Raw genomic sequence first — 25,846 nt, 5'->3', positions numbered from 1 at the left:
GCGCACACTGACAGCCAAACTTTTTGATTTGCGTGAGCAGCATGTGCCGTCATGGGTGATGACGAAACGTCGCAGCAAAAGCAAGCCATGGTTCACAAAAGCGCTGCGCAGAGTCGTTGAAAAGAGGCAACAACTATATGCGCGCCTCAAAAGAAATCCGTCGGAAGATAACATGGATCAGTTGAAAAAGATTACAAAGGATATGAATGCTTCGGTCAAAGAGGCTAAATTTACCTACTTTCAGTCTTTCGACATGCGTATCCAGGATCGCCCTAAAGAATTTTGGCAGTACATAAAAAAAAACAGAAAGGATGAATTGTCTATCCCGCCACTCGATCACAACGGAAGTATCGTTCATGATAATCTGGAGAAAGCCAAGTGCTTTAACACGTTTTTCAGCTCAGTTTTTTCTGCTGAGGACAGCAATAGCCCTGCCGATTTTCGCCTTGCCTTGAACTGTACGGAACCCATGGAGAACATAGAATTTGATCAGCGAGGAATTGTGTCGCTCTTAGAACGCTTAAAAGATAACAGTGCCACCGGTCCGGACGGCTTACCCACGATCCTGCTCTCTTCTTGCGCTTTTGCGTTGTCAAGGTACCTTCAAATTCTTTTCACAAAGTCATTACAGGAAGGCTCCTTGCCTGATGAATGGAGGCTTGCTAATGTTGTACCTATACATAAATCGGGACCTAGGAATGTTGTTTCAAATTATCGACCAGTGTCCTTGACCAGTGTATTATGCAAAGTTTTAGAGCATGTGTTTTATACTAGTATTAAGAATCATCTTAGTATACATTCTTTATTAAATACTAATCAACATGGCTTTCGCAGTGGTTACTCGTGTGTCACCCAGCTTACCGAATTTGTACACGACCTGTCAAGTGCTTTAGATAAGGGATATTCTGTTGACTGTATTTTTCTAGATTTTAAGAAGGCCTTTGACGTTGTATCACATTCCTTATTAATACAAAAATTATACTGGTACAACATAAATGAGAACGTTATTAGGTGGATAAAGGAATATTTGAGCGTTAGGCGTCAATGTGTTGTTGTCAACGGGAAACAATCGCATGAGGTGGCTGTAACATCAGGGGTGCCTCAGGGATCCGTCTTGGGCCCATTGCTGTTCATAATTTACATGAATGACATCTTTTCAGGTATTTCTTCACACATGCGTCTTTTTGCGGACGACTGTGTATTGTATAGAATTATTAACGATCAAAGTGACTGCGATGCATTACAACAGGATTTGTGTAAAGTGGCCCAGTGGTGTGAGAACTGGAGAATGCATATTAACTTACAAAAATCTGTACATATGTGTTTCACTAAAAAGAAGGTTCCCCATATTTTCACTTATAACATAAATAATAGCAGACTGCTTTCAGTGTTGGAATTTAAATATCTTGGTGTATATTTAACAAGTTCAATGTCTTGGCATCGTCACGTGCATTTCGTTACTGCCAAAGCCTGTCGTGTTTTAGGTTTCCTGCGACGTAACGCTAAACTTTTCCCTTTAAAGACTAAAGAGCTGCTGTATAATACAAACGTTAGAAGCATACTTGAGTATGCTTGCACAGTCTGGGATCCGAAAAGCTTGCTTGACGTTCAAAAGCTAGAAAGAGTTCAGAATTCGTTTTGTTTTCAATAACTATGGGCGATATTTTAGTGTAACGAGCGCGAAAAAATCTTTGGGTTGGGACTCACTTCAAAAATGTAGGAAAGTACTGCGTTTAAAATTATTTCATAATATATTTCATTCTAGAACTGGAATAGACAGAACCAAATATATAGCCAACCCTGATTACGTGTCTTTACGTAGAGATCATTCACTTAAAGTTAAAGAATACAGGTGCCGGACTGACCTTTTTAAAATGTCTTTTTTCCCCAAAACGGTTTCGGAATGGAACAAGCTGCCTGAGGAAGTAGTGTCCATATTATCAAATTATTCATTTTCTTCCATGCTGTGACATTTTTTTGTGTATAATAATTCCGTGTTCTTTCTATCTCATTGTTATCTTTTTTTTTGTAACCACCTGCACGCGGTGGCATTTGTGTACTTTTTCTTCTACCCCCCCACTGTAATGCCAGCCAATGGCGCTGTGGGTATGATGATAAATAAATAAATAAATAAATAAATAAATAAATTACACAGGGGGAATGGTAAATATACGAAAACTGAGAGAAAAATACAGTTGATTACATGAACATTAAACAGCGCCTGAATATACAATGTTAGCTAGTGCTACGCGGAACTGCTCGTAATTTTCAGTGCCGGCAACTTCTGCGGTAAAGTGGTTCCAGTCGCATGAGGTTCGCGGCAGGAATGACTGCGAGCAGCATTTTCTGTTGCATGACATACTTCCAACTTTGTGATCATGATCAATGCGGCGGGATACAGAAATTGTACGGGGGATGAGGTGATCACGAAGAGCGGGATGATGGTACAGCTTGTGGAACAGGGTGATACGAAACACTTTTCTACGCGATGTCAGTTATGGGAGGCAGATATTAGACTTCATAGTAGTTATACTCGCTGTGCGGTTGTTGTTAACAAGGATTAAACGCACAGAGTTATTTTGCACAAGCTCAAGATCATTAATGAAGTCATGAGCAGGGTGCCATACACGTGTTGCATGCTCGAGTTTTTATCGTATTAGTGTTTGATAAAGCAGTAGTTTCAAATTGGAAGGAACGTTAAAGAAGTTGCGACGTAAGTAGCAAAGCATGCGATTAGCATTTTCAATTATGTTCTCGGTATGAAGAGACCAGTTAAGATAATAAGTAATGTGGACGCCGATGCACTTATATGATGAGGCTGATTCCAACGAAATGTTATCGATGTAGTAGTGAGGTGGGACGGAAGTTTTTCTAGATGCACGCATGACTTTGAATTTGTTCATATATAGCTGCATTCACCATTCTTCGCACTGAAGTCAGTGGCGGTCTCGTCAAGTAGTCCCCTGCTTTGTACGTTCACCTTCTTACCGGCTGTCTTATTTCACACAATTCCACGTTCTACACGTTGATAGGTATCGTGTTCCTGCCTTGGTGGTAGTGGTTTATTTAAAAAAAAAGGAAGCAAAAGAGTGTTGCCGGCCGCGGCAATTGCTATCTAATATCTTAAAGGGGTGGAGACACCAAATTTTGAAGCTATAAAAAGCCTGCTATGGGATTCCTATGTATGCAAGGGCAGTCACAGCCAGGTGTTGGACGCAACAAACGTTTAAAAAATATTTTAATTCGGTTCCAAAGATTACCTAAATGCTCACTCTCACCGATCTAGACCCATCGCTAGCGCCATCAACCATGACGTCACAAGGGGTGCAGAAAAATAGTTTTAGTGACGTCATACCAAAATACAGTGACGTACGATGAGCGGGGCACAGCCGCGTGAGCGCAGTCGACGCACCAGCGAGCCGCGTTTGCTCGGTTTGCGGCGCGCCGTTGCGAACAGCGTCGCAACGTCCGATTGCAGCTCGTTGCCTGCGTTCATAGCAAACCCTGGGATATATGAATATCAAAAATGCATCGTTTCTGACGATCGTTGGCAAATACCGAGTTCCTGGTAGAAGTGATGACTGCGATGCAAGCAAATTTCATCCCATAGCCGGTTTTGTGCTGCTGCTACCTGGTGCGGTTCGCCTGCCGTCTGCTAGCTCTGTTGCTGAAGACGTCGTGGAAATCGAGAATATCTTTTATTATGGGACGAGTTCACAGTAAAGGGGTGCCGAGCGGAGCACGTTTCTGAGCGCTGGCCAGTCCCGAAGCGCCCTCAGCTGCGGAGTCGATATGCGAAAGCAGCTAGGCCTAGCGACGACTAGGGCAGTCTGGGACCAGCGCGCAGGTCGTCAGCCGGCGTTGCCGCAGGCAGTGTCGCTGCCGAAAGATCCACTTTTAGCACAGTAATGCTGTCGTATCTCGAATCTAGAAAGCATCCTTTCTGGTAGCATGGCTGTTTTCATGGGCGTCCGGAGGGGGGGGCAAGGGGGGGCGGCTGCACCCCCCTGGAAAATCAACTCACTCGAACCGTGAGTGATGTCCGCACGCTAGGGGCGGTGGTGCGCTCAGCCAAAAGGGTGAAAGCAGCCCCGCTTCCACGCTTTGGGTCACATCTGAGAAAAGCCGCGTCCGGGCACGCGTCTTTACGCCGTTTTCAAACTACACCATCGTTAGCTCTGTTGAAGGGCGACCTGTTGCAGACATACAGCGACACCGGCGAGCATGTGTTTCGAGCCGCCTTGAGATGGGTGTCTTTCTTTGATCTCTAGACAGATAGCGGCAGACAGTGCACAGGGCATCTTGTTTTCGCCTTCGTTAAACCGGCCACCGATGAACTCTTCAGGAGGGAAGGACAAATCAGCCGTGTCCACAACGCTTTGTCGGGCTGCTCAGGGGCAAGCGGGCGATGAGTTGGCGCCGCCGCTCGCTGTCTCCTCCGATCCACGGGAGAGCGCAGTTCGGTAGAAGCGCCGCTTTCAGAATCTTCGGCAAAGGGGATTAGCTGCTTTTGTTCACGGCGACGCAGTCTCTAGAGGCGCCCCCACACCAGCGTTCCTTGCGTCTTCTCCGAAAACCAGCGCCTTTGGTCAACGCAGCCCAATGGCGCCTGCCTGGCTCGCCTGTCACCTCTGGCTGGGTCTCAAATCACAACAGCGCCCATGTACTTTGCGATGTCAGTGCATGGTAAAGAGACCCAGGTGGTCGACATTATCCGGAACTCTACTACTCCGTCCCTCATAGCCTGAGTCGTTTTGGGGCTCTGATCCCCATAAAAACACACAAAACAAATTTTCCGACCGGAGTGGCGAGTGTCCCTTCCCCTCGGAAGTCGCGCGGAAGTAAGCCCTTGCACGTGTGCGCGCCGCTGAGTTTGTGCTTCGGTGTTTTTAGTGGCCGGTTGTCAACGAAGCTGAAAACAACCAAGACAGCGGACGAGAAAACGACGAGCGGCGAGCAGTGTGTGTGCGGTTGCTCGACTGTGCGGATGCGCGAGCAAGATGGAGCGAGGTGTATGGAGCTGCGAGCGTGCACTTTTCTTGTAAATAAGTTTTCGTTGTATATATAGTCATATTTCGTTTTCAACGTACGCGTTCAACCGTTTTTCCAATCAATGTGTATGATGAGTGTGCACCGAGAGCGTGTAATGAAGCACAGAAATGAATTTATCACCCACGTAATCACGCAATTCGCCCAGAAAAGTCCGAGGCGCCTACAGTTGCTGTTCAAGAAAGACTGACTGAGTGACTGCGTGTTTGTGACCATATTGTGCTGTGTGCTGGTCATCAATCCGGGTGAGTCGAGAACCCGTATGCAGCAAGACTGAGCACTCTTCTCCACCAAGTGACAGTATCTTTTTGCATTTTTTATTAATTTTGATTGTTTCTTCGTTGATAAACTCCGATGTATCCTCCTAGCCACGCTTTAATTTGCTGTTTGTAATTTTTCTTTCATGCGTGTATTTAACTTATTTTTTATTTATATATAAATAAATAAATTTACTCCGCAAATAGTGCCTTTTTGCTACGAACATACCCCCCCCCCCTCTCCGGCGCAACAACCAATGAGGCCCCCCCCCCTGCAAAAAATTCTGCGGACGCCCTTGGCTGTTTTGTATTTTCTTGTGCGGACGTGAAGTACGCCGAGTCTGCCGGCCGGTAGGTCAGCCTGGATACCGTCTGCCGAAAGCGAGCTAAAGAGTGTTCTTGACGTAAATAATAAACCATGGGACAAGAAATGTGAAAAAAGTGTCATTTTTGAGGATCGCTGACCAATACTGAGCTGCTAGTAGAGGTAACAACTGTGATATATGCGCAAATTTCTCACAACCGCGCCTAGCAGCTGCCGCTGGCGCGACGTCGGGGTCCGGCTCGCCTGGCGCCCGCTAGCTCCGCTGCCGAAGGCGTCGAGGAGATTGACCATACTATTATTTTATTGTGAGATGATTCTGTTAACACTACAGCTATTTGTGAAAAGTAGGCCTTTTATTATAGCGCAGGCGACTTCCGAAGCGCCGGCCGCTTGCTAAACAGGCTATAGGCCTAGCGACGACCACGGCAGCCAGGCAGCAGCAGAGCTCGTCGCCCGGAGCGCCCGCGAGCGGTGCCGTTGCCGAAAGCTCCCAACATAAGCAGACATGCTTTGTCGCTGCTCGAGTATAGCTGGCAGTTCTGATAACAAAGCGGTCTTGTCTTTTCTTGTGATATTTGTACACCATCCCAAGCAGCGCTCAGGTACTGCTGCACGGCAGCGAAGTGTGACACCGGTTGTGGGCGCAGCTTGGGTAGAGCGGCGCAGCGATGCTTACTGGCATTTTGCAAAGTGTTTCGCATCCTCACGCGAACTCGCGAAGGCGATATTAGCGTGCGAACAAAAAAATAGTCGATGTCCTCACTCGTTGGAATCAGATCTGTCAGAATCCGAGCTGCTGGGACTAGACGTGCAGTTGTTTGTTTTCATATGCGCTGGTCAGCACGTGTGTGGGAAAGCAGACGATGCAGCAGTAGGTGCGTCACAACTTTTGTGGGCCCACGTGACCAAGCGAAGAAGTTGATCTTCCCCCTCTGTGACGTCACTGTACAACTCGGCGTTCCGAAACCGAAACCGAAAATCGTTCACCTAAAAATGCTATAATAAATTATTCACTGTGAATATATGAATCTTTGAGTGTGTATCATGCTTCCTGGAGCCATAAGAAACGTTTGAAACTAAGAACGCGCGAACCACAAATTTGGTGTCTCCACCCCTTTAAGCACCCGAGCTGCAGCCGGCGGAAACGAAAGGGAAAGGGAGAGGATAGTGAGGAGAAGTATAGAGGGGAGCGACAGCAAGAAAGGACAGGGGAGAGCTTTGTACACTATTTACAAAATACAAAAGTAATCAAGTTCCCGCCACCGTTGTCTTGCCATGCCGCCGGCGTGGCGGCGACGGCGGTGCCATTTACCTGCGGTTGCGGTGGCCAACAACCTCGTCGGCGGGAGGGGGGAGCCACCCATTCATGTCTTTATCCCACCATGGGACACAGCGACGCCAGCGAGGGGACCATCCCTTTCTGGCTTGACAAGGAGCGCCGACCAGCCGCCTTGGGGACTGAGGGCAGAACAAATTAAGCCACTTCCCAGAACTGATAAATGAAGGCCGCTAACCCCACTGGTGAAATGTCCGGGCAGGTGCTTTGACCTTAGTGGACATGTCGTGGCAATTATCTCAGACGTCGACTCGTTTCCCCTGGTATCGAAATGAATATTGCTCGTGTAAACGTTAACATTCAAAGATTGAGTAATGGTATAACGTCTATACCTTTCGCCATTTATTTTTCAATAACAAAGCGCAAAAAAATTTTTGTGCAAATAAAATGAAAAATCGTTGTTTCTATTTTTTTTCTTTTTTTATATACAGCAGTCTGTCCGCTCCCCCTAAAACCACTCTCTGTGACCGCCACTGACTGAAGTAATGTAAGGTTGTTAGTGTTGGTTATTTCTCTAAAAATGACGCAAACATCAGCGAATAGGTGAATATGAGAATCCATAAGAGAGCGGGGATCATTAATGTTAAATCAGGAACAGTAGCTAGGGTCCAAGAACTGAACCTTGTGGAACTCCGGAAGACACCTCTGTAAAACAGGTGTTATAACCGTAAGCAAAAACTAATTGTGAGCGATTAAGTAGACATTCAATCCATTTCAATAAGTTACAGTCAATATTAAGATGTTTTAGTTTGTGAGCCAAAAGGTTGTGACATACATCGTCGAAAGCCTTTGAAAAATTCAGAAATATACAGTCAGTTAGTGATGATAGGTCTAGAATACAGTGCAATGCATGTGTAAACTATATTAACTGTGTTTCGCAAGAGTAAAGTTTTCAAAAACAATGTTGCGCTGACATAAAAAGTTGTTCAATGAAAGGAAGTTAACAAGGTTGGTGAATATTATATGTTTGAACATTTTGGGTCAAGTATTGGTAAGGGATATGGGACGATAATTAATAGGGGATGCTTTGCTGCCGGATTTGTAGACTGTAACCACCTTTCCGATCTTCCACTCAGTAGCAGCGTTGACTGGTCAATGCTGGAAAAGTTTGGTTAGTATAATGGGCGAATAAGCTGCAGTGCTTTTTAAGTAACGCAGTCATAACCCGGAGCGGAATGAACACTGAGTCCATCAATAAGCTTATTCACACCAGTAGGAGCAACAGTTATAGGTGGCATGAAAACATAGTTGAAGTGGTGAGTTGTAGGCATATGTATACATCAGATATGGGTGTAAAGTTGTCAATGATTGCGCGGTTAAGAATCGTGACGCGAACGTCGGAAGGGATGAGGTCGCCTAACGGGTCAGATAACGCAAAACTATCGTCGGTGGAAGGATTAATGACCCTCCAGAATTTTTGACATTGGTGGTTACATGTGAGTGGAAGTGCTTTTAGCGCTTTTGAGCGCCTGAACATACATGTTGGAAGCCGCTGAATACGAAGTCCGATCACTCACTAGTTGGTGAGAACTTTGCGATGCGGTAGAGGCTTTCTTTTTGTTAGATAAACGTTTAATGTGATTATTACACTAGGGAGCTATTGAGTGGGTGGTAGCAGTGCGTTCAGGAGTGTATTGTTCTGTGAGTTGGGTGATTATAGCTGTGAACATGCTCCAGTTGGTTTGAATGCTGCGGACACCAAAGCTATGGGAAAGCATCGATAAAAAAAGAGCATTATTTATCGCCTGAAAATTTGCTCCATTGTAGTCTCGTATTACTATTTTTTCTTTTTGTTAGTGTTCGGAGTGGCTAGATTAATGTCAGAGTGCATTAGCAAGTGGTCGCTGATGCCTGGCAGGTATGTAATAGGTGAGACTATGTCAGATCGATTTGTCAGGATTAAATCTAGCGTATTAGCCGCGTTGGCTGTTATAGTCCCTTGTGAGCACAAATGCACTAACGAGAATACTGAGCGCACATCTAAAAATTCGAGACGAGAACGGGGACATTAAAGGGGAGTTGGTATCCCATGTTATCTTCGAAAAAATTAGATCGGCAAATAAAACAATACTGAAATAGATCATGGTGCTTTGTTTTTAAGTGTTTCCATAAAAAAGTATGGCAACAGATAAGGAAAGGCTTAGGTGATCGTGATCGAGGAGGTTAGACTGAATTATAGTGCAACAGCTTGAAACAGGTCTTCACATCATTCATTCGGTTCGGTTCTCAGATCATGAATGGTAGCTTACCAATATCCCTCAAGAGGAAAGTATACAACAGCTGTATCTTACCGGTACTCACCTATGGGGCAGAAAGGTGGAGGCTAACGAAAAGAGTTCAGCTTAAGTTAAAGATCAACGCAGCGAGCTAAGGAAAGAAAAATGATAGGCGTAACATTGAGAGATCGGAAGCGGGCGGAGTGGGTGAGAGAACAAACGTGGGTTAATGACATCTTAGTTGAAATCAAGAGGAAGAAATGGGCTTGGGCAGGGCATGTACTGCGAAGGCAAAATAACCGCTGGTCCTTAAGGGTAACGGAGTGGATTCCAAGAGAAGGCAAGCGTAGCAGGGGGCGGCAGAAAGTTAGGTGGGCGGATGAGATTAAGAAATTTGCAGAAATACGGTGGCCACAACTTGCGAAAGACAGGGTTAATTGGAGAGACATGGGAGAGGCCATTGCCCTGCAGTGGGCATAAGGCTGATGATGATGATGATGAACAGAGACCTGTTTTTGTGACCTCCCGTTAACCCCGACCAAAAGGTATAGCTCATCCCAAAGAACACTCCTGTAGAGTTTGTCTTGTAACAGGAATTGACATATCCATTTTAAACCTGGGTTCATGTCTGGTAAAGCATCCTGTGTTAGGACAGACACATTCCATTCTATTCTCACACTGTTTTTCTACATATTGATGCCCACCATTGTATGGCCACTTCCTAGCCAAGGCAAGAATGTTGTGAGATGCTAACTTACGTGGGCAATTCCACAAATATCAATTTCAAAAATGGACATGCCTGCAGAGCCAAGGCAACATACTATATTTATACTCTGAACTGGTTATGGTCAAGTGGAGGACTTACAGTGTCATGACTACAGTAGGATACAACTAAAAAAAACAGCAGTTGCTAACACTGGGCCGCGGTCGGCGGCGTTTTGTATTACTCCGCTGGCCAATCGCAACAGGTAACGGAATCAGGTTTTTAATGTTTGACTTTATCAAACAATCCACATATCAAAATTCAAAAGCTCATAATTTTTTTCGTGTGATAAGCTTTTTGTTTATTTAACCAGAAACGTTTAAGCAGCGGACTACTTTTTTGTCGTGGAGGAATTCTGTGTGGTGGTTCTGAATGTGGGCGGAGCTTCACTGCAGGCTTAAGTTGTATCCGACTATATATTACATTTAGCACCATGGCCACCTTCTAAGAGGTGAAAGAAATTCGAAAAGAAATCACAGCCCTAAAAGTGCTTGAAAAGAAAGCGTAAATTATTGTTGCAGTTCACCAAAAAATGGCAAACACAAGGAGAACGGACAGGACAGGAGAGCTGTCAGTTTTCTTGTTTTTCTGTGTGCCGTTTCTTGACGGATTGTTACCAACAAGCCCAACTTTCCGCTTTACTCGACTCGATTGTTGCAGTTACGGTACTGTTACGCAAAATTTTTCACGTCTTATCTTCTTGTGTGCTGGGAGACAAAACCACATACCACTTCAGTTTACAATCTTCTTTGTTTTTAATTATGCGCAATACTAATTACACCAGCCCTCTTGCAACGATGATGAGTGAACACACTGGCCAGCCGTGAGTGCCACATTTCATCACCACTAAAACAAGTTTACCCACTTTGGCCCTCAAACCAGGCACGCTACTAACATTCGGATGCAGGAATTGGAGTGTTGTTCGAGTCAGTAAGGATAATGTCATCAGAGCTGCGGGGATTAATAACGCGCCAGAATCTTCGTGGGTTATTGGTGATGATTGTTGGCAAAACATTGCTGAAGAATTCCCTGCGGGTTTTTTTTAGTAATACTTGGTATTCTTTATTGCTTTGCTTATACCTTTCAAGAGAATGAGTAGTTCGATGCGCTTTGGCTTGCCTGTACAGACGTTTTTTCTTGTTATTAGCTCTACGAAGCCTGAGATCAAACCAGGGTACACTTGGGTAGCACTGTATCGATATAAGAGGAATGCACTCATTGGTGAGGTTGGTAAGTGTAGTTTTGAGCAACATCCAGTTCTCCTCATCAGAACGAGAGGACCAATCAGAAAGGTATTGCACTGAGAAGGAGGTTAATTCGGAGTTCATTTTGTGAAAGTTAGCCCTGTTGTAGCATCTTATCTTTTTTGGAACAGTTTTCCTTTCGCTGAACAGATAGTTGATGTGCCCGGTGATAATGTCGTGATCGGAAAGGCCTTCATGATGAATGACATCTGAACAAATATTTGGGTCACTGGCTAAGAAGAGGTCCAGAATGTTTGAAGAATGCACCGATGACCGAGTAGGTTGAGAGATAATTTGAGATAACGAAAAGTCGAGGCACGTCTGTATGAAGTCATGGGCTTCTTTGTCACTAGGAGGGGCAGACAACATATCCCACCTGATGTTAGGAAAATTAAAGTCACCGAGTATGAGCAAAATAGAATTCGGGAAACGCGCACACACTTCACCTAATAGGCGATGCAATTCCTCAGCAAAACTGTCACACATGTCAGGAGGACGGTAAAACACTCCAATTATAAGGTTAGCAATGCCGCATTTCAAAAAAACAAACACACATTCAATGAAAGAGGTGACTATTGCAGGTATAGCTACAATTTCCTTCTTAATTGCAATGGGGACACCGCCCCCTCTCCGGAACTTCCTATCGCAACGAAAAATATTAAAGCAGGATTCAGTCAGCAGAACACCACTGTCTGGGATAGCATCGTGCAACCATGTGTCCGTTAAGGCAACAATCGAGGCAGAATTAGAGTCAATGAAGGCAGAGAGAGCAGCGGCTTTAGGAACAACACTTCTGATGTTAGTGTAAAGAAAAGAAGTGAACTTAACTGAACGCTCGGAACAGGGTGGAAACGAAGATGAAGGACCGCTTAAACGACTTCATGTACTTGTGAAACGGGAGATACGAACTGCACAGCTGGTGTTGTAATCCCACTGATATACATCTTTATTGATGTGAAGTTTGTCAAACACAAGCTTAGTTTTGTCCCCCTCTTTCTTTACTTCTTTACAAAAATTCAGCAAGTTCCTGCACTTTTCGCAAACGGCAGCAGAATAATCACGAGAAACACTAAAGCCCGAATCTTTTAACTTGTGCCCATTGCTGAGAACGTTTTCAATTTCTTTACTGCTGTTAAATTTAGCGATGATGGGCCGCGTCTTATCTGAGGAATGACGCCCTAGGCGATGAGCACGCTGAATTGAACCAACAGTGATTTCGAGTTCGCGTCTGCAGAAATCAGTCACGAGCTGTTCAGAAGTTTCCCAAGATTCAGATTTATCAGTTTCCTTGATGCCATAGAATAGCAAATTCACTAAACAAGGACGGTGTTTCGGGGGCACAGAGCATCAGAGGCTGACGGTGCAACTGGAGCACTAGTCGCTGCTCCGTAGATGCAGTCTAGCGAGTATTCATAAACGGCTCAGCTTTAAGTGCTGCTGTGCCCTCCTCCGTGCAGTGCCACGCGACTTGTTAAGCCCCTTGACATAAAAGTGGAGCCTTGTTACATGATAGGAACCTGTCAAGTTTGCTGTCAACAGCTTTCTGTGCTCATCACAGCTAACACTGCCCATGCCTTTCTCGTCTGTGATGGAGCTCAGTGTTACTGAAACAGCCCGTCAAGCTGTCCTCGAGGGCACTGATGAATCTGAATAGCTTTACTGATGGATATAGCAGACCCCCATTGTTACACGAATTGGTGAAGCCAGCCAACACCCAAGCGCTCCCCTTCACAAGCGGTCTACAAGAGTTGTTCCTTGCACTCGTCACATTTCGTCTTTGGTACAAACTTCCTGGCAGCATACCCGGCCACATAGTACGTGAGTCTCGAGTCGCTCCTCTGAGCATTGTAAGGATGGCCTGGAGTGCCTATGCAGCTGTTACCAGGTGCAGCCTCTGCTCCTTCAAAATCCCCCTTGTTAATGAGCAAGTCGATGAGTTCCTGTAGGAACCTGCCGCTTGGTCCTTAGCGGTCAAAAGTGGGCTCAGTACATCCTTCTCAACATTCGAACCCACAACACTTCTTCCTAGGTTGGAGTAACTGAATGGTCGTCAAGAACTGCTGTGGTGTAGGGTTGGCATTACATTCAATTCAATTCAATTTAAATTTATTTTTCCATGTACACATGGTGAGGGCCGAGGAAAAAGAGCCAGAAATTGTGGCTTGACCTGCCCCTTGGCCCCTACATTACAGGGAAGCAGGTAACATATAAATGTTTTACACAAGTAGCATCTCAAAATGCAAACAATAGTTATCAAAAATGGTTTTGCGTATTACAGTAGAATCTCGATAAACGGAAATCGGTTAAACAGAACTACCGCTTAAACGGAACAAACGCCTCGCGATTGGTTGGTTTTGTATTAAGCCAATGTAAAAAAAATCTCGTTAATCGTAACTCAAATTTTGCGACCACCGCGTTAACGGAACCGAAAAACTCGAAACCGCAACTAGTTGGACAAGCGCAGTGCCATCGCGGTACGCATCAATGCTCCCCTCCTCCTCCTCCCCGCGTCACCTCTCCGGTTTCCGTCTCCGGCGGTTTCTGGTTTGCTCGTACACTGCCCTCCGCATCGCTCGCTCGCGTTCACGGCGGTTGTGTTCAGTTAGGCCTAAGCCCTAGAGCTTTTGTTCGGTCCGATGGCAGCGCAAAAACGACCGCACAATGCACTTGCGTTGGAAAGGAAGATGGAGATCATCAACGACTTCGAGAGTGGTCGCTTCACGAAAACGGCGCTAGCGACGAAGTACGCCGTCCCCAAAAGCAGCCTAACAAGAATTCTTCAGGACAAGGACAAGCTGCGGGAGGCGTTCGAGACGTCACGCTTTGGTCCTCAAAGAAAACGACTGCGAGCGGCTGACCACGAAGACTTGGAGAAATGCCTGGTGCTTTGGCTGCGCAGAGCCCGCAGTGAAAACATCCCAATCAGCGGGCCACTAATTCGTGCAAAAGCGGAAGAATTTGTTCTTCACCTCGGCATCGAGGGTTTCTTGTGCAGCGAGGGGTGGCTGACCCGGTTTAAAGAGCGCAATGGACTGGTGTTTCGTGCTGTTTCAGGGGAAGCTGCCGCTGCTGACGCGACGGCATGCGGAGACTGGCGAGAAAGACGGCTGCCCGAGATTCTGGAGGAATACGATCCAGAGAACATCTACAATGTAGATGAGACTGCACTCTTTTACAAGTTGCTCCCCTCAAAATCGCTATCATTTAGAGGAGAGAAATGCACCGGAGGGAAACTGAGCAAGGACAGGCTGACCGTCCTTATCGGTGCCAACATGACGGGCAGCGATAAGTTGAAGCCGCTAGTGATCGGCAAATCGAAGCATCCTCGTTGCTTCAAAAACGTCGCAACCTTGCCCGTTTCATACCAGGCCAATGGCAAGGCGTGGATGACGCAAGCCATTTTTAGTGAGTGGATTTATCGCGAGGATGCGCGCTTCTCTCGCAACAAGCGGAAAGTTTTGTTCCTGGTGGATAACTGCCCTGGACACGGAACTGTGCCAGGTTTGAAGTCCATACAGCTGGAATTCCTGCCAGCGAACACCACAGCACTGCTGCAGCCTATGGATCAGGGTGTGATTCAAGCGCTCAAGTCGCGCTTCCGCAAAAATCTTCTTAGGAGGATGCTCTTATGCATGGACCAGGGGAAAGAGTACAAGGTAGATGTACTGCGTGCCGTTTACCTCCTGGATGATGCTTGGCGGCAGGTTAGTGCAACCACTATTGCCAGCTGCTTCAGGCATGCAGGGTTTGCCGCAACCACAGAAAAACCCAGCACACAGAGTGAGCCTGATGATGTCACGACGCAGCCGAGGAAGATTTGCTACTAGAGAATTGTGCTGCGATGGGCATTCAACTTGATGAATATGTCCAGATCGACAGCGATGTGGCAACGTGCCCAGAAAATACCGTGCACAGCATTATAGCTGATGTCTGCCCCCCTGATGAAAGTGAAGACGAGGAGGAAGAGCTTGAAAACGAGACCGCTGACTCTGATCCTGTGGTGACACCTGCGCAGGCGGAATCGGCAGTCCAAATGCTGAAGAGTTTCTTCCAACGAGAAGAAGGTTCGGAAGTGTTTCTGCACAGCCTGTCAAGTATGGGTGATGCCATTAACAAAAAACGGCTGCGAGAGCTCAAACAAGCAAATATAAAATCCTTTTTCACTAGCCAATAAGTGGTAATTCCCACTCTTTTGACATTTTTTTTTTAAATTTCAGTACTAGTACTACTGGAAAAAAAATTCACTGCTTATTTTTCTCTAATAAAGTTTGTTCTCATAGTGTACCGTTCTCCTTATTACCTAGATTTCGCAAATTGAGATCCGCTGAGACTGCCAACTGCGCGCGCGCGCGCCAGCCGCGTAGGGATCACGCAGAAGCGGATTGCGCAATGCTGAACCTATTCTCTCTCTAAACGAAACTCCTGATAAACGGAACATATTTTCCCGGTCCCTTGAGGTTCCGTTTAACGAGAGTCCACTGTATTAGAAAAATGACAAGGAATGAAGTGTACAACAAAAAATGGTAACAAAAAAAGGAAACAGAAAAATACATGCCATTGAACAACAGGAATTCGGTTACTCATCCAGACGACAATCTCACAATGCCAAAAAGGTTTCCTATCTTGTCCTGACTCAAGCGAGAAGTCATCAAGCAAGCATAGCCCAGCTCTGCGTTAAGATATTTGAGCAGCTCCAAGGTACTTTTGATTGTGACTCGCAGCCCTTCTGCCGTTGAATCACTCGGGAAGTGCTTCTTTGCAGTGCCTTTTTCCCAATCTGAAAGGTATTGCAAGAACTCCCCAAGCTCTTGCTCTTGCTCTTGAGTTTGATTTCAGGGCTTCAGCTGGAAAGCGCGATGTCATAATGGAGATGCGGGACTCCATTTTCGTGTAGAACAACAACAGCTGCTGTAAGTGCAGTCCAGAGGAGCAGCAGTTATTATGCCAGACAGTTTACACAAATAGTTAAGGAATGGAAACTGCGTGTAGTGAAACCCGCATTGTCAAATTAAAATTTCTTGCAGAAGTGCCTTAAAAACGAGAACGTAATAATGATGTAATGTAAGCAGCCTGACTATGCAGAGAACTCTTACCTGAAGAACTTTTGGGTTGGTTCAACGTGTTGGTTCAACGTTTCCACATCGTGCTTCAATCTGCCCTTTGTACAGCTGAATGCCCCTTAATGATTGACATCTGGAATGCATAGGAGCATCGCATTTTTTTCAAAGTTGTTTGGTTCTAAATGCACTTTAGTAAGCCGGGGCATAGCCTTCATCGTTAAGTTGTTTGAGTCGAGTGTGAAAGCCTCTCGAAGTGGTTGCAGAGAGACCTGAAATTAAGTAAAACGCGGCAATCAATGTATTAGTTTTCTGTCATAATAATACAGATTACAAATAACTGAAATTTTAAGCACAATTATTTTCCACAGCCATTTTGATCAAAGGAGCTTGAAGGCAAGAAAATATCATACTAAAAGATTAAGATAATGTTTCACTCTGATTTCCAAGGAGGATGTGCTCATAAATCATATTAAAGAAAAGAATATTGGGCATTTCTGCGCAACATATTTAATGAGTCAGATGTTAGCAGCAATGCTGTGTATAGAAACTCGGGAGCGAATATAACGACATGCACCACCATTGGAAGTGAACAGAAGACTAATGTTTATTGCATTGCGATTGCCCGATATGGGTTCGGAATGTCCATGGTTGCCCGTAGGCAAAATTACATCCGCCGAAGTTAGAGTTTCTACATACTCCCCCCCCCCCCCAATGAGCCTTAGCTCATTCGTAGAGGGATTCGAGGGGTTGCACTGGTCTTCGAACCACAGTTCCACTCGGTAGGCGCACCATGCAGGCCCGGGTCCGTCCGTCATGTCCGACTAACACCTCGATGACTTCTCCCATCTTCCAGAGTTGCCGTGGCAGAAGATGCTCGTATACTAGTACCAAGGTTCCTTTCTTGATGGCGTTCGATGATGTCGGTATGTTGAAATATGCAGTGCGCAGACTGTTCAAGTACTCCTTCTGCCACCTACGCCAGAAGTGGTCAGCCATCCTTTGGCGATATCTCCAACTGCAGAGCTAGAAACGGCGGGTAGGGAGGTCAGACGCTTTCCCACCACAAAATGCGACGGAGTGAGAGGTTCCGGTTCAGTTGCTTCTGCGTACACGTATGTGAGGGGTCTGGAGTTGATGACTGCCTCAATTTCTGTGAGGACTCTCTTGGCACTCAAACTTCTGTTCCGTTAATTATGTGCACATAATCTCTCACGATTAAATGAGGCCCAAAATGAAGCTCGCACACAGCGCAATCGGCGTCAAGGGGCTTATCAAGCCTACACAGATTTCTCTCCCAGACAAGTCGTCGCTCTTCATCTCTCGGGGCTTTAAAAAGCGATACCTTGCGGCCTTGGACCGTGCGAGTGTACCCAGTCTTGCACCCGGGCGCATAACGGTGATTTAAACGCTGTTTTCTTTCGATTTGAGTCACAAATCTGCGATAGAGCTCGCATGCGCGCACGCACACACACGCATACAGGTCGGAACACGCCAACTTGCTTCAAGATTGTACGACACCAGCGCCACCGCTACTTTCTTCAAGAAAGGGGGACGCTGGTATGCAAGGCGCGCCGGCTTTGGTCGCGCCACTCAAAAATTCTAGTACACTCTAATACAGTCGAGCACGAGTCCCGTGTAAAACTCAATGACAGTGCCAATACCTATGTGAGACATGTGGCCACGTGTCAACCACGTCCCATCATAGACTTGAGTGAAGACCCATCATAGACAAGTGTAATATTATTATTAAAGGTAGGGTCCATCTCGCTGTAAACAGTGCACACAGTTGCCGCAGCATCAGAAAAAATATTGGCAACAGCTGCCTCACTGGCCGGTCGGAATTCAGATTTCAGATGTTTCTGAAATGACTTGTGGTGTAACCCTCTGTGAGAGACATTCATTATCGACCAGGAATTGTTCGAAGCTGTTGCCCCTTCGCCAATGCTTTCTACAGCTTGTACAGCCCTCAAGTGAACATGAAAAATTCTGCGGCCTTCTTTCCGCGGTGAGTACCACTCCTTTGCGACGATGCCACATAAAGCGCATGTCAGCTCCAATTGTGCTGCCAACCCAAACCTTGTTCCCAGCTGAACCGAAAGTCCTGGTGGAGAGCACCGCTGGCACTTGGCATTCTCGAGAACCACGTTTAGGGCTGTGGCTTGAACAACGGCAAATTCATCCGTTTGTTCTGTACTAGCAACCGCCTCGCCGTCACCCGTCGGGTCCATTTTCCGCGCGGTCGCAGGCGTGGAACTCAGCCTTGCTTGCCCTTTTGCAGCGGCTTCCTGCGATGCTTCTGGTGACACAAAACGTGGCTCCAGGTGCGCCCGAATGGTGCGCCCGGTGCTCGTGGACAGCGTGGCGTCGTCACATGAAGTGCCAAGAGAACCCGCAACTTGCACGGTGCCTTGATCACTTGGCGCCTCCGGCGATGCAGAGCGCGGCACGGATAGTAAAGAACTTCCTCCCGTGCTCACACACGATGTTTCGTCCGCGTGTGAAGTGCTCGGCAGCGGCTCTTTCTGTCCTTTGTAGCACATCTTCAGCTTGTTGAAGTGACCTGATATGTGTTTCTTCAACCAGCTTGCCCAATAGGTGCACTTTACATTGCACGCTGCCTTCGATTTCAGCGCTGAAAAACACCGTTTGCGCCACTTTTATTTCGCTCGTGGCCACATTCAGTGCACAGCAAACGTAGCACACTCCGGTAAAATCCGGAAACTCGTGGAGCGCCCACGATTTTGTTGGAAGTTTGAGTCCACGGAGGTCGGCGACACTAACAACACTGTCTGCTTCGACAGTGCCTTTGCATTCTTCGCTGCCCAGATCAGCGTCCGCAGCTTGGCCGTCCTCTTGATTGCAGTGATCCGTGCGACGGGATTTACTGCTGGTATCACATGGCAACTCTAGCTGCCGCCTGTTCCTATGAGGCCTAGGAGTGGACTTGCTCAAATAGGCGGGCAAGTTAGGCAGAAGAGTTGGAACTGCGCCAGGTGCAAGCGTCGGGGTCCCCCTTGGAATTCTCACTTCAGTTCCATTTATCACATGGACATAATCCTTCAAAATTAGATGAGCTTCAAAGTGCAATTCACAAACAGCACAATCAGCGTCAAGTGGCTTGTCAAGCCTATAGAGGTTTCGCTGCCAAGCAAGCCTTTGCTGTTCATCTTTCGGAGCCTTCAAAAGCGGTAACTCGTGCTCCTGTGCTGTTCTTGAGTAGCCAGTTGAGCAACCTGGTGCATAGCAGTGGGTTAACGGCTGCTTGGAAGGCATCGTAAACACTGATGCAGAAAACGCACGCACGGAGCAACACACCGCGACGCAAACGACGACTCGCAACTGCGGGAGCAGAAGGCGCGCACAATCGCTTCAAGTGCGGACGACGACAGCGCCGCCACTACTTTCTTCCAAAGCAGGGTGTGCAGCGCACAATAGGATGCGCATCCGCTCGAGCAACTGTAAAACTACTAGTACACTGTACCAATGGCGCTCACTTGGTATTTTTTTTGGCGGCGGGTTATCTCCATTGTTGCCAGACGGTGAACTGTTTCGCGCCAAAAAAGCGAAAGCAGAAGGGCGCAGCTTTCAAACGATACCAAAATGGCCGCCCTCCGTTGCGCTGGGGCGCGAGTTTGAATTTGACCGATCTTGAGGGCTTTTTATGTGCAAAAACTGTCGTCGTATTGACTTTAAAACTTTATAACACGATGAATACTTGTCAGAGGACTATAATATTTCAGAAACAGGTTCTTCAGAACCTGAAGATTCAGAAAAAAAAAATTCACAAAACTGATTTTTTTTTTCGTGATTTCTCGGCCTTAAAGAGCCGCGTCTCCCCTTAAATAAAACTGAAAAACAATAATAAACAGATGTCTCTCTACCTCTACGCTATCGCTGCACCTACCTCTTCCAGTTCAGGGTGTCCCGAACTGGAAATTCATGGCACGTCCCCTAGATGTCTTGTGTAGTACCAGGATGTTGTGAACTCTTTTTGCATAATCCTGGTACAGGCGTCTCTGCTGGGATGCCTCTACCTTGCTGCCTTCAAAGGAAAGCGAGCAGCTCATGAAGGGATCCTCGCTGGTCAGCTTTGCTGCACACACTGAGCAAAATAGAATGGTACACGAAACATATAACGACTAATCCTGCTTAGGAGGGTAGATGTGTAGGCCAGTTGGTGAGACATGAAGGAGCTAAACACCGCAGCGGACACGGGACAGAGACACGGGACCGCCCTGTGTCGTCTTCTTTCTCTGTCCCGTGTCCGCTGCGGTGTGTAGCTCCTTCATGACTAATCCTGCATGTGCACCTTAGCTCAAGCTTGTGTGCCACTGGGAAACGTCTGTTCATTGCAGTGAAGTGTGAAGGCGAAGAAGACCCTGCATTACTAAGTAGAACGTTCTTGCGGGCTAGTTGGTTCATTGCAGAAAAGACACAGTGTAAAGATTAGATAAATGCACTTACCTCTAGAATGCGTGGCAACGCTGGGTGGTAGTCCCCAGTAAGCTCGGCGTCAGCTTAGTGTTTCCAGTGAATGCACGTAAAGGATATAGCTTTGCTAGGACAACCTGCAAAGCACGCTGGTGGCCACTTCTTGGTTACATTCAAACACCCCACGTGAGCTATTTTCGTTTCTGTTGTCATCTGGTATGCTCAGTGCTAATAAAGCTACTGAAGTCGAACACGCAGTTCAGCTCATGGCCAGGTGACCGGAAAGTGTTTGTGAGGAATGCAGCATGCTCATTGGTTTTGAAGAGCCTTAGGTGATCACAGGAAGTCTTCAATTTGCCTGTGTAGTAGCTGAGACCAGCACCAAGACATTTAACCATTGTAAAGCATCGTGGCACTCCAAGTCATTGGTGGCATCGTACTAAACGCCGCAAAGGGGCCGTTGCAGGTGGATTCATCACTGGGAGAGTGGAGACGCGTGATACTTTGCCAGTGCATACACCAGTTAATGACACACAAAGCATCCCTAGCAGCAGTGTCTTCTTGAGCGCTGTGGTGGCATTCGCGTAGCGAAGGGGAGCTGTGCTTTCCTTTCTGCAGCGACGAATCTAGTAGCTTGTGCCTTCTATCAGAGACAGGATGTCCTGAAGAAGCTGGTCCAGTTTTGAATATTCTTCTGTTCCTGGCATAAATGGGACTAGGTCTGCAAACGAACGCCTGTGTGCACAGGGGAAGCATAAAATAATTTACTTTTCCTCCTGTCAGTTGCGGCGTACTGCGAGACAAGCAAATCAAACTGTTTGCACATGCTGTGTGACGATGAAGGCTTTTTCAGTGCAGCTTTTGCTGTGAGGGCAGTTTCATATAGTCCAAGGAAATCTCGCTTCACATTTATTTCCATTGCACTTCACGCTTTAGTCATCGTCGTCATCCATTGCACTTCTGTTGGAGTCCCTTGTTGGAGATACCCTTCCACAGAAACTCTTCAGTGCCGTGGAGTGCATACCCTGTCTTGCAGAACTTGCACTTGGTCTTCTTTTCATCATACTGAGTCCAGTGGTGTGTGCCATCGTCCGAGGGCATGTCCAGGTATAGGGAATGTCCAGGTATAGGGCATGTCCAGCTATAGGGCATGTCCAGCTATAGGGCATGTCCAGGTATAGGACATGTCCAGGTATAGGGCATGTCCAGCTATAGGGCATGTCCAGGTGTAGGGCATGTCCAGCTATAGGGCATGTCCAGGTATAGGGCATGTCCAGCTATAGGGCATGTCCAGGTACAGGGCATGTCCAGCTATAGGGAATGTCCAGGTGTAGGGCATGTCCAGGTATAGGGCATGTCCAGCTATAGGGCATGTCCAGCTTAGGGCATGTCCAGGTGTAGGGCATGTCCAGGTACAGGGCATGTCCAGCTATAGGGCATGTCCAGGTATAGGGCATGTCCAGCTATAGGGCATGTCCAGCTATAGGGCATGTCCAGGTACAGGGCATGTCCAGGTACAGGGCATGTCCAGGTACAGGGCATGTCCAGCTATAGGGCATGTCCAGGTATAGGGCATGTCCAGGTATAGGGCATGTCCAGGTATAGGGCATGTCCAGGTGTAGGGCATGTCCAGGTACAGGGCATGTCTGATCAGCATTGCCGAACTGCCCCAGCTAAAAATTGACAGACTTTCACAGCAGTGCCTTGTGCCATTAAAAGCCCACAAGCAGCTCTTCGTAGCACTCCAGGTGCATCCGCGAGACTTGAAAGAAAATTCAGCACAGCCCATATAGTGTGGCACTCAGTGCCTTAAGGTCTGTCCGCTGAATGCCTTTTTCCCCAGCCAGTTCCATTGCCTTTGCTTGCAGCAGCTCAGTGTTGACAGTGAGGTGTGCAGGTTGTTGCTGTTGAAGTCTGTCAGGTCCCATTCTACTTCTGGAAGCACTCCAATCTTCGGCGGCCCCCGGAAATTTCTTGACCGGCCGCTGGACGCAAAAAGGGCTTCGTTTTGCTTTCTCCCGCCGCAAACACTGCCCTGATTTACATCAAACTGCCGCCCTGCTGTACAATTGTCGATGGTTTTGGCAACTACAGTCTCTTTTTTTTTAAGGCAGCCAAGTACTGCTTTCGTGGTGCGCCAGTCATGCGAAATACAACTTGCACGACTGTGCTTCCAAAGGCGTGATCGGCGTGATTGTCGTGGTGTCAGCGTGATTAAATGGTCCGAAACAGACAACTGACACTATTGCTAGGTGGCGCCTCCTCTCGCTGTGGAAACTGATGATGACAGCGCTAGTGAAACAAAACCAGAACTGCGAATTTGGGCTCAAAATTGTTGGGACCTGCATATAATATGAGGCTGCAATTTATCATGATGAAATCTGGAAAAAAAGCTCGTGTTATATGCAGATTTTATGGTATAGCTCTCTTTTTATTGCGTCAGCAATACTACTCCAGGTTTCGCCTCGTCGCGTAGCCCCAGTCGGTAGGGACGGATGACCTTGAACAGCCGCTGCGCTGAGCAGGTGGCGTGCCGTTGCTTCAGCCGCGCTCCGCCAGATGGCAGCGCCGTTGGCGCGTGGCAGTGGTGCCACTGCCGCACCACGCCGCACTTGCCTTGGCGTGAATGCTTTGCTATGCAGTCCTCTAAGGAGAAGTGGCAGCGACAGGAAGAAGCGAGAAAGCGACACAAGAGACGCCAGAACAGCGTGAAGAACGTCTTGCAAAGCGTCCTGCTAAGGATGCAGCTCGACGACAACGTTCTACCTTGCAGAGTGGTTCTACGCCATCGGTCACCGATGAATCTCAACACCTGATTGCTCAGGAACGCCGCAATGCTACCAATTAATTGGACGACTTGACGGATCCCGTGGTGGAAGGAGGGGCCTTAACATTGGGCCAACATACTATGGTGTATGAGCTACGCCACAAGCTACTCCACAAGCGTAGCCGTGCAGCCATTGCTAACACAATTTACCCGGTTTAACCAGAGCTAAACCACTGCCAATTTTTTTAATTTTTTTTTGGTGGGATAGCGTTTTGAAAGAGTACCTTGGCATGAGCAAGAGGGCGCCGTAGCCAAGCACGGTGGGAAGGAATTCCCCGCCCTCTTGGTTGTGGCAAGGCCTACCAGTGGCTTCAGTGGAAACTCTCATGCTCATTTTTACTTTCTGGTATTTTTATGTCAAAGCAAGCGTGGTGTCTTCTACTGATGTCTGCTACCACGTGAGAGCTGAGTATCAAAGGTTGCAGTGCTTACTTAGGAACTTCATTGCCTTGCACTTTATGCATGCAGATGCATGAAGGTGTCACGGATACTGGGGCTGAACAAGTTAGCAGCTGCGCAACCGCCATACGTCCGAAATGCTAGCACCCCCTTTTGTTTTGTGCCAGGAGGTCTGTGCTGTGTGGCATTTCTGTACCCCTCAGTCTGGCTAGATTCCATGACCAGGGCTAGGGGTTTGTGCCCTAGGCAGTCTCACTACTGTGGGGCAGTATTTCCCAGAAAACGTGAGGTGGTACGCAGCATTGGTACACGGTAGTTACCACCTATCACAAGAACACAACACAATAAACGCACACTGGAAGAAGACAGCACAAGCACTCAAAATAAGACTGATACCTAATACACGAGAAACACGAAATATAACTAATGTTAAAATAAACAGAAGCGTGAACAATGAGAAATCAACATGAACAGGGGTATATGCACCAATTCACAACATACTTGATACTCCAAGTAGCATAATGCACTTAACGTAAGTTGCAGTACAGAATCAGCTAGTACACATTGTTTTGGTGGAGCAAATTTTGATAAGGTTGTCAGTTAACTTCAGTAGCAATGTGGGATGGGAGGCTATCCAGTCTATTGTTATGCGAGGAATGAATTATCTTGCGTAAAGTGATGATCAGCGCATTATGCTTTTGACCTTGTTATCGTGGTCACGGCATGGGATGACTGCACGGAGTGGCAAAAAAAAATATTGTGTATTGTAGAATGCTTATACAGGTTATGAAAAATTAGAGATCACTGCGGCAACCCGCATTGGGAGAACGTAAAAGCATTGCCACCTCTCTTTGCCTCTCTTTATCATTTGCTTTTTGTCTGTTAATTAATATAACGACTGAATTAGTGTAATTACCTTACGGTTGTCATCTGCAAACAATCTGATTGGAGATAAGGCACACTTGGGTAGATCAGTGATAAAAATAAAGAAAAAAAGTAGGGTACCAAGTACGCTGCCCTGGGGGACTCCAGATGTTACGGTGAAAGAGCAGTTACAGCCATTGGCACAGATGAATTGTTTTCTGTTAGAAAGGGACTCTTTAATCCATGCAAGAACATTTGGATGAACATTTAAATGGAACATGATCAAAAGCTTTGGAAAAAAAAAAAAAACACTGTGTAAACGTGTAATCCAGTCTATTCCAGAAAATGTATTGTTAGTAAATCCAGCAAAAACCATGTTGGGGTTTGAAAAGTTCGTGCTCCTCAAGGTATTTAGTGACATTAGTATGTATGACGTGCTCGAGGAGCTCGCAGATGTTGCTAGTTAATGAGATAGGATGATAGTAAAGAGGAATAGTGCGTGCGCTGGATTTAAAATTGGTATTACCTTCAATGTATGCCTGTCATGAGGAATAATAACAGATGATATTGATTGTAAAAAGAGTGCTGTTAATATTTGATACAGTTTTAGACGTTTTTCAGTATTTTATTATTAAAACCAAGGTATTAGAGGTAGAAGGGCAAGAGTGGCAGATTCATTGATGAAACTTTCTAGCGTAGAAGTGTTGGAAAGTATCTGTAATATGGGTGCAGAAGTAATGTCTCCGTGGGTAAGCAGTATCCTTATCAGTAGGATCAGTATCCTTACTTGGCTATGGAAAGGAACGTGATAGATGTAATGTTAACCGCTTTGCCTTCGTGCTTTCCATGGCCGTTCCTGCGTGGTATTCCACACAGCAATCGTCTCATTATTGCAGAGGTCAGTCTCGGCATCACTGTCGAACACAGGTTCAGTAATTCCCCCTTATGTCAATCATGATTTCTCCATGACACTATGTTTCGCACAAGGCAGGGACATAAACTTTTTGCTGTTTGAGAAAAATACTCCACCTCAGGCAGTGAACTACTTATCGACCTTGTCGGTAAAGCACCAAAA

At 46.6% G+C, this 25,846-nt stretch overlaps 1 protein-coding gene across 4 annotated transcripts in view; it reads left to right on the top strand.

Moving 5' to 3' along the window:
• The window catches only part of LOC149334569 (G2/mitotic-specific cyclin-B2-like), a 77,460-nt gene that overhangs the window by 15,300 nt on the left and 36,314 nt on the right, over positions 1–25,846 (top strand). For 2 of the 4 annotated variants that reach the window (XM_089555176.1, XM_089555179.1), the window contains one exon: positions 18,529–20,418. The exons of the other annotated variants lie outside the window; for them this stretch is intronic. In XM_089555176.1, coding sequence (XP_089411302.1) covers positions 18,529–18,804 — 276 coding nt within the window. In that variant the 3' untranslated portion in view covers positions 18,805–20,418. Of the gene's footprint in view, positions 1–18,528; positions 20,419–25,846 lie in introns of those variants that run through there. 4 annotated transcript variants of the gene reach the window in all.

The sequence above is a fragment of the Amblyomma mixtum genome, chromosome 8 (assembly GCF_055824585.1).
Source record: "Amblyomma mixtum isolate Tamu chromosome 8, ASM5582458v1, whole genome shotgun sequence".
NCBI lineage: Eukaryota > Metazoa > Arthropoda > Arachnida > Ixodida > Ixodidae > Amblyomma > Amblyomma mixtum.
Note: the sequence above shows the minus strand (reverse complement) of the source record. Positions and strands in the feature narration are given on the sequence as shown.